Here is a 15,407-nt window from a genome sequence, read left to right as displayed (position 1 = left end):
TCAACATTGATATTGCCTAGAGACACCGGTTCCTCAGTTTGTTGGTCATTTCTCGATGGGTTACTGTAGTTTTCTTGTCAGACTGTATGTGTATATATATATATATATATATATATATATATATATATATATATATATATATATATATATATATATATATATATATATATATATATATACACACACACACACACACACACACACACGTATGCACAGTGTGTACATCGGTATATTGTTCATATATTGTAAATCTCACTATTCGTAAGGTACTGTTCTCCGTAGCTGTTCTTAGTCTCAGCAGGTAAAGACGCCCATGTTTCTTTCATAAACTTCTTTGATGCAGGCTCATTGGCAAGGCTAGTAGCAAAACCTCCAGGTTCAATTATAGAAACTTTGATACCAAAATCTAATAGTTCTCGCCTAGAAATAAACAAAAAACAAATAAAACATACCCACAAAGAATAAATATCATGCACTACCACTAACAGGTTTTAAAATCTGCATAATATCCTGAATATGAATTTGGAAATATTCTGTACTAAAGATTATAGAGAAACACTAAAATGTTGTATAGTGCACTTAAAGGGACACTGTAGGGGGTCGGGGGGAAATGAGTTGAAGCTACCCAGGGCTTCTAAAGGCCCCCCTTAGGCATCCTGTGCCTGTGCAGCCACTCACCGATGCTCCGGCCCCGCCTCCGGTTCACTTCTGGAATTTCAGACTTTAAAGTCTGAAAACACCTGCACCTGCGTTGCCATGTCCTCGCTTCCCGATGTCACCAGGAGCGTACGGTGCAGTCACAGACCATACTGGGGCTGCGCAGTACGCTCCTGGTGACATCAGCGGGAGTGAGGATACGGCAATGCAGGCGCAGTGGTTTTCAGACTTTAAAGTCTGAAATTCCAGAAGTGAACCAGAGGCGGGGCCGGGGCATTGGGGAGTGGCTGCGCGGCCACAGAATGTCTTGGGGGACCATTAGAAGCCCTGGGTAACTTCAACTCATTTTCCCCTGACCCCCCTACAGTGTCCCTTTAAAGAAGGGAAGCCTCTTTAAAAATCATTTTTTACCTTTTATTTAGTTTAAGGATCATTGCCAGACCTAAAACGCCACATTCCGAACGAGGGTTTTATCACCCTCAAATCCTAGGGCAAAAATCCACAACTTTCTTGGCCGTGAATTTTGCTGCCCAGGGAGGCAGAGCTTTCAGCTGCAGCTCTGCCTCCATTCGCGCCAATCCACCGCGGATCTCCGCCCCTCTCAGTGAAAGAAGACAGAGGGGCGGGTAGAGGCGGCGATCAGCGGGGATTTATGCAAGGAGAGGCAGAGCTACTGCAGAAAGCTCTGCCTCTACCAGGAAATGTTCCCCAGTTTTTGCCCATGGGGATTTGGGGGTGATAAAACCCTAATTCAGCCGCAGGAATGCAGCGTTTTAGGTTTGGCAATGATCCTTAACATAAATAAGAGGTAAAAACTGATTTTTAAAACGGCTTCAAACTCCCTTTAAAAGAAACCTAAAAAGCTTCCTGCTGAAAACACTGCAAAGTGCATTATAACTTTTGTGAAAAGGTAATTTGTAAATTAACATGTGCCCAAAAAGCAGGAAAAGCATTTGCTCTAAATAAAATGGTTAATAAGTAATATGAGTAATCTGAGTCTGATGAAAATGATCAATAAAATACAGTTGAAACTCGAAAAATTAGAATATATAGCAAAAATCCATTTATTTCAGTAATTCGACTGAAAAGGTGAAACTAATATATGAAATTGGAACCCTTTTGCAAGAGTTTTGGATGAATTAGCGGATTAGAGTCTGACAGTTTGAGCCTAGAATATTGAACATTTTCACAATACTCTAATGGTCTAAGATTGGGGATTTCATAAGCTGTAAGCCATAATCATCAAAATTATAACAAAAAGGTTTAAAATCATCTAATGAGTCTATTTCATATATTAATTTCACCTTTTAAGTTGAATTACAGAAATAAATGAACTTTTGCACGATATTCTATTTTTGAGTCTCACCTGTAAATAATATTTTGGGGAAAGCAATGTGGGCCACATCTGAAACCATATCAAAATTGCATGCAAAATGATATGGAGATGGGACATAACACAACACATGGGGAGAACCTAATCAAAATAATACAATGGTCAGAACATGCATGTGATAAATTTGCATATGTGTTACATCATTTTGCTTGCAATTTCAGTTGTGTAAAATAAATTTGCATTGGGCCAGTACTGCACGTCATAACCCCCACATTTGAAGCAGCTTATCTCAGCGCTGAGAGCCCCATAGCAGCAATGTAATGCTGAGCAGGGCGCATAGCAGTAATTTGGGGCTCCGGCGGTTGCCAGAGCCCGAATTACACTCGGAAGGGGAATAGTATTTAACACCGCCGGGGAGTTTTGCAGCAGCGGAGAGAGCAGTCATTCGGCTCGCCCAGCGCATTTACAATATGTACTCCCCACATTGCCTCTTGTTGATCACTAATAATGTCTGTATGTATTGATAGCTCCCTTATTTAAATATTTTATTGAAAGAAAACCTGATCTGAAAATGAAAAGTCAAAATAAACATACACAAGTTATACTTACCTCCCATGTAGCCTACTCCTCAATCCCTTCCTCCTCTCCTGCGTCATGTTTGTCCACTGTGATCACTATAATTCTCTGTCCTCCATTTTGAATATGGCCATTACCCCATAACAGTTTTCTGGTCAACACACTGTTAAAATTGTAACATCGCCCCTTTGAGCCATAGGGAAACATGGACATTTCCTGGCACATCCGTCATCCTCTCAGCTATAACTGACAGCAACTGATATATTTCAGTTCTGACAAAATGTTGTCAGAACTGGAAGGGATCGTTGTCAGAAGAAAATGGTGAGATTCTGAAAGGAACTGATGGCAAGGGGACTAAGTAATGTTCATTTGAAGTTACCTCATGTGTAGCGCGCTGCGGCAAAAAGTGGGGAGGACTGAGGAGCGTGCAGCAACGAAGACTGGGGGGGTGTTTGGCGGAAAATGGGCGTGGTCATGACATTGTATGGGCGGAGCTAACGCAATGATGTAACAGCGAGGCATAAGACAAACGAGACTTTGCATCATGGGTGTGCAGAAACTGTGTGATGCTAATAATATACCGTAACCACAAAGCAGCAAACATAGCCATCTATGACCATTAAATAATAAATGCAGTAACAGTTACCCCGGACACCAAAAAATAAACGCAATGGGCAACATGTCAGCAGAAAATAAATGCAATGCGGGCAACATGTCAGTATAAAATAAATGCAATGCGGGCAAACATTTCACCAGAAAATAAATGCAATGCGGGCAAACATGTCAGTACAAAATAAACGCAATGCGGGCAAACATTTCACCAGAAAATAAATGCAATGCGGGCAAACATGTCAGTACAAAATAAAACGCAATGCGGCCAACATGTCAGTACAAAAAAACGCAATGCGGGCAAACATGTCAGTACAAAAGAAACGCAATGCCGGCAAACATTTCACCAGAAAATAAATGCAATGCGGGCAAACATGTCAGTACAAAATAACCGCAATGCGGGCAAACATTTCACCAGAAAATTAACGCAATGCGGGCAAACATTTCACCAGAAAATTAACGCAATGCGGGCAAACATGTCAGTACAAAATAAACGCAATGCGGGCAAACATGTCAGTACAAAATAAACGCAATACGGCCAACATGTCAGTACAAAATAAACGCAATGCGGGCAAACATTTCACCAGAAAATTAACGCAATGCAGGCAAACATTTCACCAGAAAAGAAACGCAATGTGGGCAAACATTTCACCTGGAAAAAAACAAACGCAATGCGGGCAAACATTTCACCTGGAAAAGAAAGCATTTACTCACCTGGCAGAAGTCTCCGGCCTCTGGCGCGCTGCTCCCGGGACCATCTTGCTGCTGATCTTCTCTCCCGTGCTGATAGGGCTACGGCAAGATGGCGCCCGAAGCCCTGTACTGGAGACACAAATAATCTCCAGTACAGGGCCCTGGCAGCCATCTTGCCGTAGCCCTGCTCGCCTGCCGGTGTCGGAACACCGGAAGACAGTTAGGCTGGAGCGGGGCTGCGGGCAATGAACTGGCACGGCGTCTATAGACGCCGCTGCCAGTTCATGAGTATAGAGTGGCCAGAGTCGCGAGGCCGGGACGTCCCGCTGCTGAAAGCGGGACGTTTTCCGGGACCTCCTGCTGCCTGGGACAGCGGACCCCGAATCCGGGACGCGTCCCGGGCAATCCGGGACGTCTGGTCACTCTAACTAAAACCCGCTAGCAGTTCCACAAAATGCTAGCAGATTTTTAAACGCTTTTTTTATTTTTCTGAGGCGTTTTGCTAGCGTTTTGCGGATTGCTGCTGCGGATTTCAGTGTAGTACATTTCATATATTGTTACAGTAAAGCTGTTACTGAACAGCTTCTGTAACAAAACCGCCTGGCAAACAGCTCTGATCTGCCGTCTTTCAGAGCAGTTTGCGTTTTTCCTATACTTAACATTGAGGCAGAAACGCCTCGGCAATCCAAAAAATGCCTCACCCGGGAGTATGCGTTTCAGCAAAACGCCTCCCGCTCTGGTGTGAACCACCCCATTGAAATACATTAACCAAGCGCATCCGCAGCCGCAAGCGGCTGTGAAAACGCCAATAATCCCACTCGGTGTGCACCAGCCCTCAGTAAGAACTCTGGTTAACATGGATCGATGACGGGGTATGGCTATTTTCTAGCTAAACTCCAGATTGGCTGTGGCGCATGTATAGCTGAGTAGCGGTATCTGCAATATAATAATGGCAGTATTTGTATAGCGCCTTTCTCCTGTCGGACTCAAAGCGCTTGCGAGGCAGCCACTAGAGCGCACTCAGTAGGCAGTAGCAGTGTTAGGGAGTCTTGCCCAATGAACTCCTTACTGAATTACTGGCTTACTGAACAGGCAGAGCCGAGATTCGAACCCAGATCTCCCATGTCAGAGGCAGAGCCCTTAACCACTACACCATCCAGCCAATATGTGTGGTCGAGTATGGTTACTGCTTTTGGCTGTGGCACTCGGCTGCACAGGTTAGTGTTAGCTGTAGGTGGGATGTTAGTGTTAAGTATAAGTAATGGAAGCTGATAGTAGAATATTGGTAATACTGTATCATCAATGTTATTCTAACGATTGGCCCATGTAGGACCATTTATTCAACAGGTAAATAATAATATACACAAAGATATGAGGTAGAGGAAGAGGAGGGGTATGGCCTGATTGAGTATAAATCAGTCTTATTTGAAAAATATACAAAAAACTTTAACACTTACAAATTATCATAATATTAAAATATGAGGAATAAAATTCCACCACGGTAAACCAAAAACCCCGCATATCCCAGACCCATCCCTTTCCAGTCACCAGAATCCCACAATCCCAGCTACTGAATAACACTATGGATGAAATCATGTGCACATGAATACGTATTGTGGCTGCGCAGCCTCTAATCAGAAAGACTAGATAGTGGGGCCGATGGCTCCGTCTCAAATATTCAAAAAATCTTGACTTAAAGTTAATGATCCTCTTAGGATAGATAGTGTGACCCTCAGGTCATCAAAAAAGGGAATCTTATTGGATGTACAGAAGTTCCACTTTGATAGCTGCCCGTAGCATGCTCCACAATATCAAATCATAGATTTCTCCATACCACATATAATTAAACCTCCCGCATAGTCCATGCATGTAATTCAGCTAGCTTGTCATATCTCCATTAGCTCAGAGAAGCCATCTTATGATCACAGCAACAATATAGCGTAGTGAGGCCTGCAGCAGCAGTCAGCAAGCACAGTCTGTGTCTAGTCGTGCAGAGTAGCAAAGCACATAAACCAGCAGGTACATATAGTTGACTGAAGCAATGCGACTTGTGTGGTCAAACAAGATTTGCTTAGCAAAGAAAGATTTGCTGAATGAGGTAGGCAGATTATACGCCCAGTGGGCTCTTACTGTGTCATCATGTTTGGCAGTATGTAACTGGAGGCAGCCAGAGAGGAACTTCATGCAGGTCCGATGGAGCAGGAGGAAGCAGTGGTGTAAGGATGGGGAGCCAGAAGCCTGTGTCAGGCGGTATGGGAGAGCGGAGGTGGTCCCGCAATGGCGGAGAACGGCATCCTCGATCGATTTCGCCGGCGCTGCCGGCTTCTTCAGGAGGCGTGTCCTTTCGGAGGTGACCACGTGGCTATGTGCAGGCCGCCGTCCAATCCAGCCGCAACAAACGGCCCCTCCCGCCCCCTGGCCAGCGCGAGCAGGGCAGGCAGACACGACGGGCGCACCAACCAATAGCGTGCCCAGCGCGTCCGCCAAGCCCCGCCCACCCGCACGCAGGCCCGGAGGAAGGGGCGGGAGACACCAAGGGGCAGCCGGATCAGACGGCGGCAGCACAGAGAGCCACAAGCGTCCCACATCCAAAGCCAATCAACATTATAAGGATCAACATCAAATACCTTGTATAATACCAATATTCAAAGTTGGACAGACCGTCCATACTATACAGAGGTACACCAACACCACTAATTGAAAAATGTTATTTTTTGCTTATGTATTCATATAAACAGCATAAAGTCAAACTCCGCTCAAAATTACTATCAAAGATGGACCCATTCTTTAAAGGGAAGGAGCGCACATATATCCAGAGCGCATCCCCATCCCGGTGGGAACCGTGCCCACTTGGGCATTTCATATATAAAGCTTATAATGTGGTCTATTTAAGAACCACCACAGATATACTGTGTAGATACCCAGATGGACAACCCCCCACATTAAAATGCAACACAGACGCAGGGCGACAAAGAATGAGGCCCAACAGCCACCCCCACGGTAGCCCAAATATTGAGGCGGGAAAAAGGGAGTATAGCTCGTGTCTTCATTCAGACCTGGTGATTTAGTTGCCTCCAGATCAAAGATCCAGCGCGCTTCTCGCTGTAAAAGTAGGCGATCCATATTCCCACCCCTCATGGAGACGTGGATCCTATCCAAACCAACAAAGCGCAAAAACTGAAACCTACCTCTGTGAACGGACTTAAAATGTCTCGCCACGGAAGTAAGATTATTAACATTTGAACTTTTAATACTCGTAATGTGCTGCGAAATTCTTGTACGGAATTCATTTTTGGTCTTGCCCACATAAAAGGCACCACATGGGCAAAGCAATAAATATACCACAATGGTAGTACTGCAATTAACATAATGTGGGAAAGACCATTCTCGACCATCAGGTAAGCGAACCGAGTTGCCCACCTGAATATAATCGGCATACAGAACAACCGCCGCAGGTATATGTGCCAGTAAATTTACAGTGTTTCATGTTGGCTTGGGGATCCACAAAATGACTGTTCACTAGAAAATCTCGCAGAGATGGTGCTCTACGGAATGAGAGGAGGGGAGCTTTAGTTACCATAGTGCTTAATTTGGTGTCATTAGTAAGGATGTGCCAATGCTTCTCCAATATCCTGGAGACCTCTCGATGTTGTGCAGTAAATTTAGTGCAGAACCTGATGGTTTCTGTTCTCTCTCGAGTGGGATATCTATTCGTATTTAATAGAGCAGATCTATCACTAGCATCTGCCCTCTTATAGGCTTTCACTAGAGTTTTATCCCTGTAGCCCCTTTGTCTAAATCTCGATCTCAGCTGTGCGGCCGCACTCTGAAAAGTAGCATCCTCGGAACAATTTCGTCGCATACGTAAATACTGTCCTGTGGGAATTCCTTTGATAGTATGACTTGGGTGGAAACTTTCCGCCCTCAATAACGCATTTGTAGTGGTTTCCTTTCTATATAAACTTGTAGAGATGAGACCATCAGCCGAGACCGAGATTAAGAGATCTAAAAATGGGACCTCAACCGAGCTCATATGCATCGTAAATTTCAGATTCCAAATGTTCTTGTTAATAATTTCAATGAAGCCGAGTAGGTGATCTCTCCCACCCGTCCAGAAAAGCAAGATATCATCGATGTATCTATGCCAGGCTAAAATGTGGCCGAGGTACATCGTTAGGCTCTCATCTGAGAATAACTCTCTCTCCCACGCCCCCAGGTACAGGTTGGCGTACGACGGAGCACAAGTCGTGCCCATCGCAGCCCCCTGCACCTGGAGGTAGTGGGTACCCTCGAATAGAAAAATGTTATTTCTTAAGATAAAGTCCAACAGGGTCAAAAGAAGCATATTATGGGCCGTATTTTGTATGCCCAATTCCCCAAGAAAAATCCTAACCGCCTCGACCCCCAAATCATGCGGTATGCATGAATAGAGAGCCTCCACATCCAGGGTTACTAGCAAGACGCCAGGGGGAAGCTGAAGATTCTCTAAAATTTGTAATAGGTATAATGAGTCACGAACATATGATGGCAGTGCTCGAACATGTGGCTGAAGATGTCTTTCTACATAAACGCTGGCGCGTTCAGTCAAGGACCCCCGACCTGACACGATCGGGCGTCCAGGTGGTTTCTTTAGGTCTTTGTGGACCTTAGGAAGTGAGTAGAAGGTAGGCACAATTGGATTCAGTACCTTTAAAAAGGTCACTGTGTCCAAATCTATTACTGTACGGGATAAAGCGTCGTCAATTATCGCAATTAGTCTCCCCTGACATCGTGCAACCCTGGACGGAGGGACCCTCACATAAAAACTCTGCCGATTCAAAATATCAAGGCACATCTCTCTATACAATTCAACCTTCATAAGCACTAAATAATAATAGCAATACTTTTTTAACCGGTTCCGGACTGCGTTGGTAGAAGGACGTAGATTCCTCCTTACCCGCTGCACCCACCACAATTCACTCGCCCTGCCATCTATAAGACAGCAGAGCTGTGTGAGCAGGTCAGGAGCCACTTTCATTGGCTCCTGACTGCATTATCACTGTGAGCTAATCACACTGGCTTACACTGATAGACAGCGTCAGGCACCAATGAAAGTGGCTGCTGACCAGCTGACAGTGATCTGCCATCATAGAGACAGCAGAGAGAGGGGCCTGTGGAGATGGGGGAGCGTCGTGACCGTCGAGAGCAACGGATATGTGCGGTGATTCGCCGGGAGGTGCTGTTTTCTGGTACCAGTGGTCTCTGGTCCTTAAAGGGCCAGAGACTGCTGGTACACAATGGGCTAAGAAATAATTAAAATCTCGTTTTAGTACTGTGTAAAAAAGAAATAAGAGATAACATGCATGCAGAATGTCAAATTACCTTAGGGAGTCAGAAAATGCTTCCACACCATACTTAGAGACGCAGTAACCACCCGGCAGTAAAGCAATCCGGCCAAGGATACTGGCAACATTAACAATCCGTCCTCGGGCTCTTCTGATAAGGGGCAGCAGTGTGAGAGTCACATCAATCAATCCCAGCAAGTTCACATTTAGAATTTTTAAATAAACCTCCTTCTTCAGCCAACCGTTTGGAGCAGCGGGCACTGCAATACCAGCATTATTCACCAATCCCCAGAGTCCTAAAAATACATTATGGTTTCAGGGTATGAATCAAGTGGTTTTCAGATATATTTAGATTTCTTGGTTATACTACTATTTTTGAAATGTTTGTTGTTTGAGGTGCCTTTTACACCTGTATACTATTTTTTTGCATTGCGTTACCCTTTCTGCACGCAGGTTTATGTAACAGCAATGGGGGACAGTACAATTTCTGTGTTGTGCCGGGTGTATCCGATTCTATGCATATGACCCTGTTGGCGCACTCTACCGCAGGGTCATATGAATGTTTGTTTTTTTGGGCATTGCAGTGCGATGGGAGTGGGCAGAGCACCGCAACGCTCTCCAACCAACTTCAAACATTTCTTCTAGGGTTAGTTCACAGTGCTCAGTTGCGTTGTACAAAAATTCTGCATGCCAACTCACTACACATAAAATTCCATGGCTGGGCCTGTTCACACTATTGCATTGTAACTGATCGCGTTATTCCAACTCGCTGTATGCAGGCTTTGTATTAAAATCTATGTCCGGTCTCTAATGCAGTTCACACACAAGAAAGGGAGAGAGGGGGGGATTCCTATGCATTTTTAAACCAAGCTATAAATTGGTATTCCGAGTTCCCAGTCTGGAGCTCTAATTGCTGGCTGCACTGATGAAAATATGAATGGATGGAATCCATGATCGTCCTCAGCCCCGTTTCTAGGGGCAGGCAAAATGGGTGTACGCCAAGTGTGCAGTGATGGAGGGGGGAGCAGCGGGCACACAAGGACTCAGCCACAGGGAGAGGGGCTGACTCCTCTATCTTCTCGAGCCCCCCTCCTCCCTCCATTGCAAAAGGTTTATGGCAGTGGCGAGAAGCGCCACTACCATAAATCTGTAATCCCCCAGCCTGCCAAAGCTGTCAGTAAAGGAATAGAAGAGCTTGTTCTTGGCAAAAAGGTAGACAATAGCTATGGAAGTCCAAAATGCATAACTTTGGAGACCCTAGACAGAGGAGATCTGGCACTATGGTTAATAAGAGGCTAACAGCTATTCTAAATCACATAGGCAAAACACGTGATTCTAACAAGTGTGCTCTCAGCTTAAAGGAAACCAGAGCTGGAATAAAGGAAACGTTTTATACATAACTGTGGCTTCCGCCAGCCCCATGTGCACGGATCGCTTCCACGCTGCCGTCCTCCGTCTTCTGTATCGGGTCCCATTACTTCCTCCAGTCGCAGTCATTCTGACGCAAGTGAAGTGCGCTATTTACGTATCTCTCCAGCAGCTGCCGGCGAGATACGTAGAGGGCACACTTCTCTTGCGTAGACTGGCTGCAACTGGAGGAAGTAACGGGACCCGGTACAGAAGTCAGAGAAGACTGAGGACGGCAGCGTGGGAGCGATCTGTGCACATGGGGCTGGAGGAAGCCCCAGTAATGTATAAAACGTTTCCTTTATTCCAACTCAGGTGCATTTTAAAGCAAGTCTAAAGCGAAATAAAAAAAAAAAAAAGATACTTACCTAAGGAGAGGGAAGGCTCTGAGTCCTATAGAGCCTTCTTGTTCTCCTCATGGTGTCCTCGTTTCCCCGCAGATTCCTCCATTTGAATCTCCTGCCGCGGGAGACTTCGGCAGTCTTTGGAAGCACTCAAGGCTGCCAAAGTCCCAAAGAACTCACCAGTGCACATAAGAGAGCGCTCGCACAATAAGGAGCAGCCTGTCTTCGGGAGCCCAAATGCTTCCGAAGACTGCCAAAGCCCAGTGGAAGCGGAAGAGAGCAGTCTATGACCGATCAGTTGTAGACAGCTAATGGGAGGAGTCTGTGGGCAAACGTGGAGACCGTGAGGAGACAGGGAAGGCTCTATAGGACCCAGAGCCTTCCCATTCCTTAGGCGAGTATGTTTTTTTAAATTTTTATTTTCGCTTCAGATTCCCTTTACGAAAAGTTGAATGGAGGGAAAGCAAATAAACAATTATACCTTTGTCTCCAACAGTCTTAGACACCCACTCTGCTGCAGAATTCACACTTTGGCTATCAGAAACGTCTAGAATCACTGTCTGAAGTCTACTTGAGGTCTCCTTCTTCAGGTTCTCAGCCCCGGTCTGTGTCAGACAAGCTGCCAGAACCTTCATTCCACGTCTGTCCAGCTGCTTGGCCAGCAGATTCCCAAATCCAGTGTCACATCCAGTGATGAAGACATATTTATCTGTCAGATCCTCCAGTATCTGGCTCTGTCTATACCATCGGTACAGAAGAATTATACCCAAAACAGCTAGCAGAAGGAACATGCTGTAGGCAGAAATTTGCAGTCTAATGCAAGAAAACCTAAAGAGAGAAACAAAACATTTCAAGAAAAATTAAAAAATTAACTCCTGGGTATAGTTTTAAAAACGAACAGAGTAATATAGTGTGTGTGTGTGTGTGTGTGTGTGTGTGTGTGTGTGTGTGTGTGTGTGTGTGTGTGTGTGTGTGTGTGTGTGTGTGTGTGTGTGTGTGTGTGTGTGTGTGTGTGTTTGTGTGTTTGTGTGTTGTGTGGTGTGTGTGTGTGTTATTAAAAATAAAGTTTATTCTATATCAGACTACAACAAAAGCATAGTAGCAGAAGGGTTTTGGCACAGTGAACATTTCTTTCACCAATGCAGTTGTCAATAACCAGTCACTGATGGCATATGTAATCAATACAAGAATACATAAACATCAGACAAAACTGTAATGATCTGTTTAAGTGCGCACCCATTCAGTTATCTGTGTCATGTTCTGGTTATAATTATATGATTTGGTTACCGCTTTCATGTAGCATGAAGGCCAACAGATTGTGTAGGCAAGCTCTCATACTACATGGAAGTAGTAATATTACATAGATGTACCAGGCCTAAAACCTCATACGCACTATCAACTGCCGTTGCCCTGCAGAGATTGGGACACAAACCCTTGGGTGTCAGTTTATGGAAGAGACTGTTCCCTTGTCTGCAGGCTAGTAACATGTTCTGTGACTGTGGAGAACTGTGAACCGGCTATGTGCAGCGCACAATGGAGGGAGTGGAGCGCGTATAAGAACAATGATGTTGGGCTGAGTTCAAGTGAGATGATCCGACATGATCTCTCACCGGAGTATCAGGCTGCTGTGCACAGACTGGATTATCGCCTTATGCGGTCTACTCTTTAGCAGCCACCTTGGCCAAATTTAATCTACCCTTAGTCCTTGTTCACAATGCGTTCTGCTCGCGTGTCTGTCCGTGGTGGGCTTTTTTTCCCACATTTTTTTAAAGCGTTTTACAGCGATTTTCTGCGCGTTAGCTCGCTTTTGTGGGCATTTCTGTAAGAGCTTTTGCAGAGCGCTTCTATCTTTTGATCTGAAAAAAAAAAAAAAAATCAGGAAAAAATAAATACAATGTCATTAAAAAAAAAAAAAAACGCTCATGCAATCGCTTGCCAAACCGATTTTGTGAGCGTTTTTCCTATACCTTCCATTGAGGCAAATCGCCTCAAAAATGGCCCAAGCACCGCTTTTCAAAGCAGATCGCAAACGAACCGCTCTGATATGAACGCTCTCATAGAGAACCATTGCACAAGCGCTTTAAGTGGGAGATTTTGAAAATCGCCCGTGCTTAAAACTTTACAAAAACGCCTATAATGTGAAGAAGGCCTCACCCAGCCTCTAACGCATAGTGAATGTCATTGTATTCTACTACCCCCCTTTACTGCCTATTCCTTCATAAATAAACATAGCATGGTATGGAGTGTGTGCGCTAAATTAATTATGGATGGGAACTGGTGCACACTCACCATTCTAACACGTGCTTAGTACCCCACAGTACTACACCATTTATTCAGGGGACAGTGACAGGCCACCTAGGTATGACCAATGTACAAATGTCATTTCATTTTACGAAAAGGTCACTGTACTTATCTTATCTTCCTTATTTTTTTCTTAATATATTTCTCCTTTTTCTTTACTACAGTACATTCCACTTTCATAACTCTTGTTGGCACCTCTCTTTGTATGGTATCGCGTATGCATGCTAAAATACAATCATTAAACACCCCAGAAAAGAGATCTGGAATTTTGAGATTATGACATGAGGAATGTGCAAATATAACGGAAAATTGTTACTTACCTATCGGTAATTTTCCTTTCCCGATGCTTACATGTCATCACACATGGGTAGATGCCCCGCCCACTCTACCCCACAGGATCTCAATTAGTATAAAAATGCAAAACTACTGCCCCCCCCAGTCTCCGTAAGCCTCGACTTACCGAAGCTCACAGGAAGGGAGGGACCAGTGTGATGACATGAGCATCGGGAAAGGAAAATTACCGATAGGTAAGTAACAATTTTCCGTTTTCCCTATGCTTCCATGTCATCACACATGGGATTTAAATAGGAAATAAGAACGGAGGGACACCATATATAATGCTTAATCAAAGAAAATATTTTAATTAATCATATATTGTGCATCATCCAATACAACTTTCCCAAACATCAAGGTAGACTGTGAAGACAGACCAACTCTATAGTGGCGCATAAAGGTGTTAATTGAAGACCAATTTGCTGCCTGACATACTTTTTCTGCGGGCACCTTATTTAAAGCTGCCCATGATATTGACATACTTCGAGTGGAGTGAGCAGTTAATTGTTGGGGGGGGGGGTCTAACCCCCTCGACTTGTAGGCCGTTTGAATAGTTTTAAACGATCCAAGTGCTATCGTTCTCACAGAGGCCGGTTGACCCTTTCTATAACCTGTGGGAATTACCCATAGTCTCTCAGTTTTCCTTATATCTGATGTTAGTTCCAAATAGCCTTTCAGTGCTTGACCCACGTCCAGGGGGTGAATTTCTTCTCCCTCGTCTCGAGTAAATGTTGGCAAAGTCCGGACTTGATTGAGGTGATATGTGGAAGTAACCTTCGGGATAAACTGCTGAATTGGTCCAAGCAGTACTCTGTCAGGGAAAAAGGTCAGATACGGCTCCATGCACCCTAAGGCCTGTAATTCTGACACCCTCCTTGCCTGGGCTATTGCCACTAGGAAAACAGCCCTCAAGGTTATGTTCCATAGTGAGTTATCTACTATTGGGTAAAAAGGCTGTCTTGTCAAGGCTTCGAGGACTAATGGTAAGTCCCATTTTGGAAAAGTAGTCTTCTTAGGGGGTCTTATCTTTAATACGCCCTTCTGTTTAATGAAAGGATGTATGGCCCACTGGGTACCGGTCAATGCTGATAGAGCAGAAATGTGAACTTTCAGTGTGTGATATCCTAACTGCATAGTTAGACCTCTTTGAAGGAACTCTAGAATGTGATGCGGTTCCGGTCTTGTAGGTTGGAAATGTAGTTCTTGTGATAATTGTAGGAATTTGTTCCAAACTCTCTGGTAGGTGGAGTTTGTAGTAGGTTTTCTGGCACTTAGGATAGTTTTAATTACCTCTTGTGAGCATCCTGCCAGCTCTAGCCTCCTCCCCTCAACCGCCAGGCCATGAGATACAACCTCTTGGGATTCGGATGGAGAATTGTCCCCTGTGATAGAAGATCTCTGTTGCATGGGAGAAGAAGAGGTGACTGTAACCTCATATCCCACAGGAGGGGGAACCATGGCCGGTTTGGCCAGTATGGAATTACTGAACTCACTATCACATCTTCCTTGCAGAGTCTTGATAAGAAACGCTGTATTAACGGTATTGGAGGGAACACATATGCTGTTGTTAAGTTCCACTGTGCCGTCAATGCATCCACTGCTATGGCTTGTTCGCAATGCATCCTGGAGTAGAAACGCTTGCATTTGGAGTTCACTGGGGTTGCCATGAGGTCCAGCTCGGGTTTTCCCAGCTGACTGCAAATCCATTGGTATAGTTCTGTGGAAAGGCTCCATTCGTTGTTGCTCAACGTGTGTCTGCTCAAATAATCCGCCAGTATGTTCTCCTTCCCCGGTATATATATTGCCGATATGTTCCACAGATGTTCCGTG

General features: G+C 44.7%; 2 protein-coding genes across 7 annotated transcripts in view; both read right to left on the bottom strand.

The window, feature by feature from the left end:
* Positions 1-15,407, bottom strand: part of LOC137545841 (retinol dehydrogenase 7-like) — a 95,751-nt gene that overhangs the window by 26,761 nt on the left and 53,583 nt on the right. The gene's annotated exons all lie outside the window — the stretch shown is intronic.
* The window catches only part of LOC137545840 (retinol dehydrogenase 7-like), a 63,890-nt gene that overhangs the window by 26,761 nt on the left and 21,722 nt on the right, over positions 1-15,407 (bottom strand). For all 6 annotated transcript variants that reach the window (XM_068267525.1, XM_068267528.1, XM_068267529.1 and 3 more), the window contains exons 2-4: positions 11,425-11,771; positions 9,230-9,488; positions 257-420 (exon numbers count right to left, since the gene is read on the bottom strand). In XM_068267525.1, the coding sequence (XP_068123626.1) occupies positions 257-420; positions 9,230-9,488; positions 11,425-11,771 (770 nt within the window). The remainder of the gene's footprint in view (positions 1-256; positions 421-9,229; positions 9,489-11,424; positions 11,772-15,407) is intronic.

Source organism: Hyperolius riggenbachi, chromosome 2 (assembly GCF_040937935.1).
Source record: "Hyperolius riggenbachi isolate aHypRig1 chromosome 2, aHypRig1.pri, whole genome shotgun sequence".
Classification (NCBI taxonomy): Eukaryota; Metazoa; Chordata; class Amphibia; order Anura; family Hyperoliidae; genus Hyperolius; species Hyperolius riggenbachi.
This window is presented reverse-complemented; position numbering and strand designations above follow the sequence as displayed.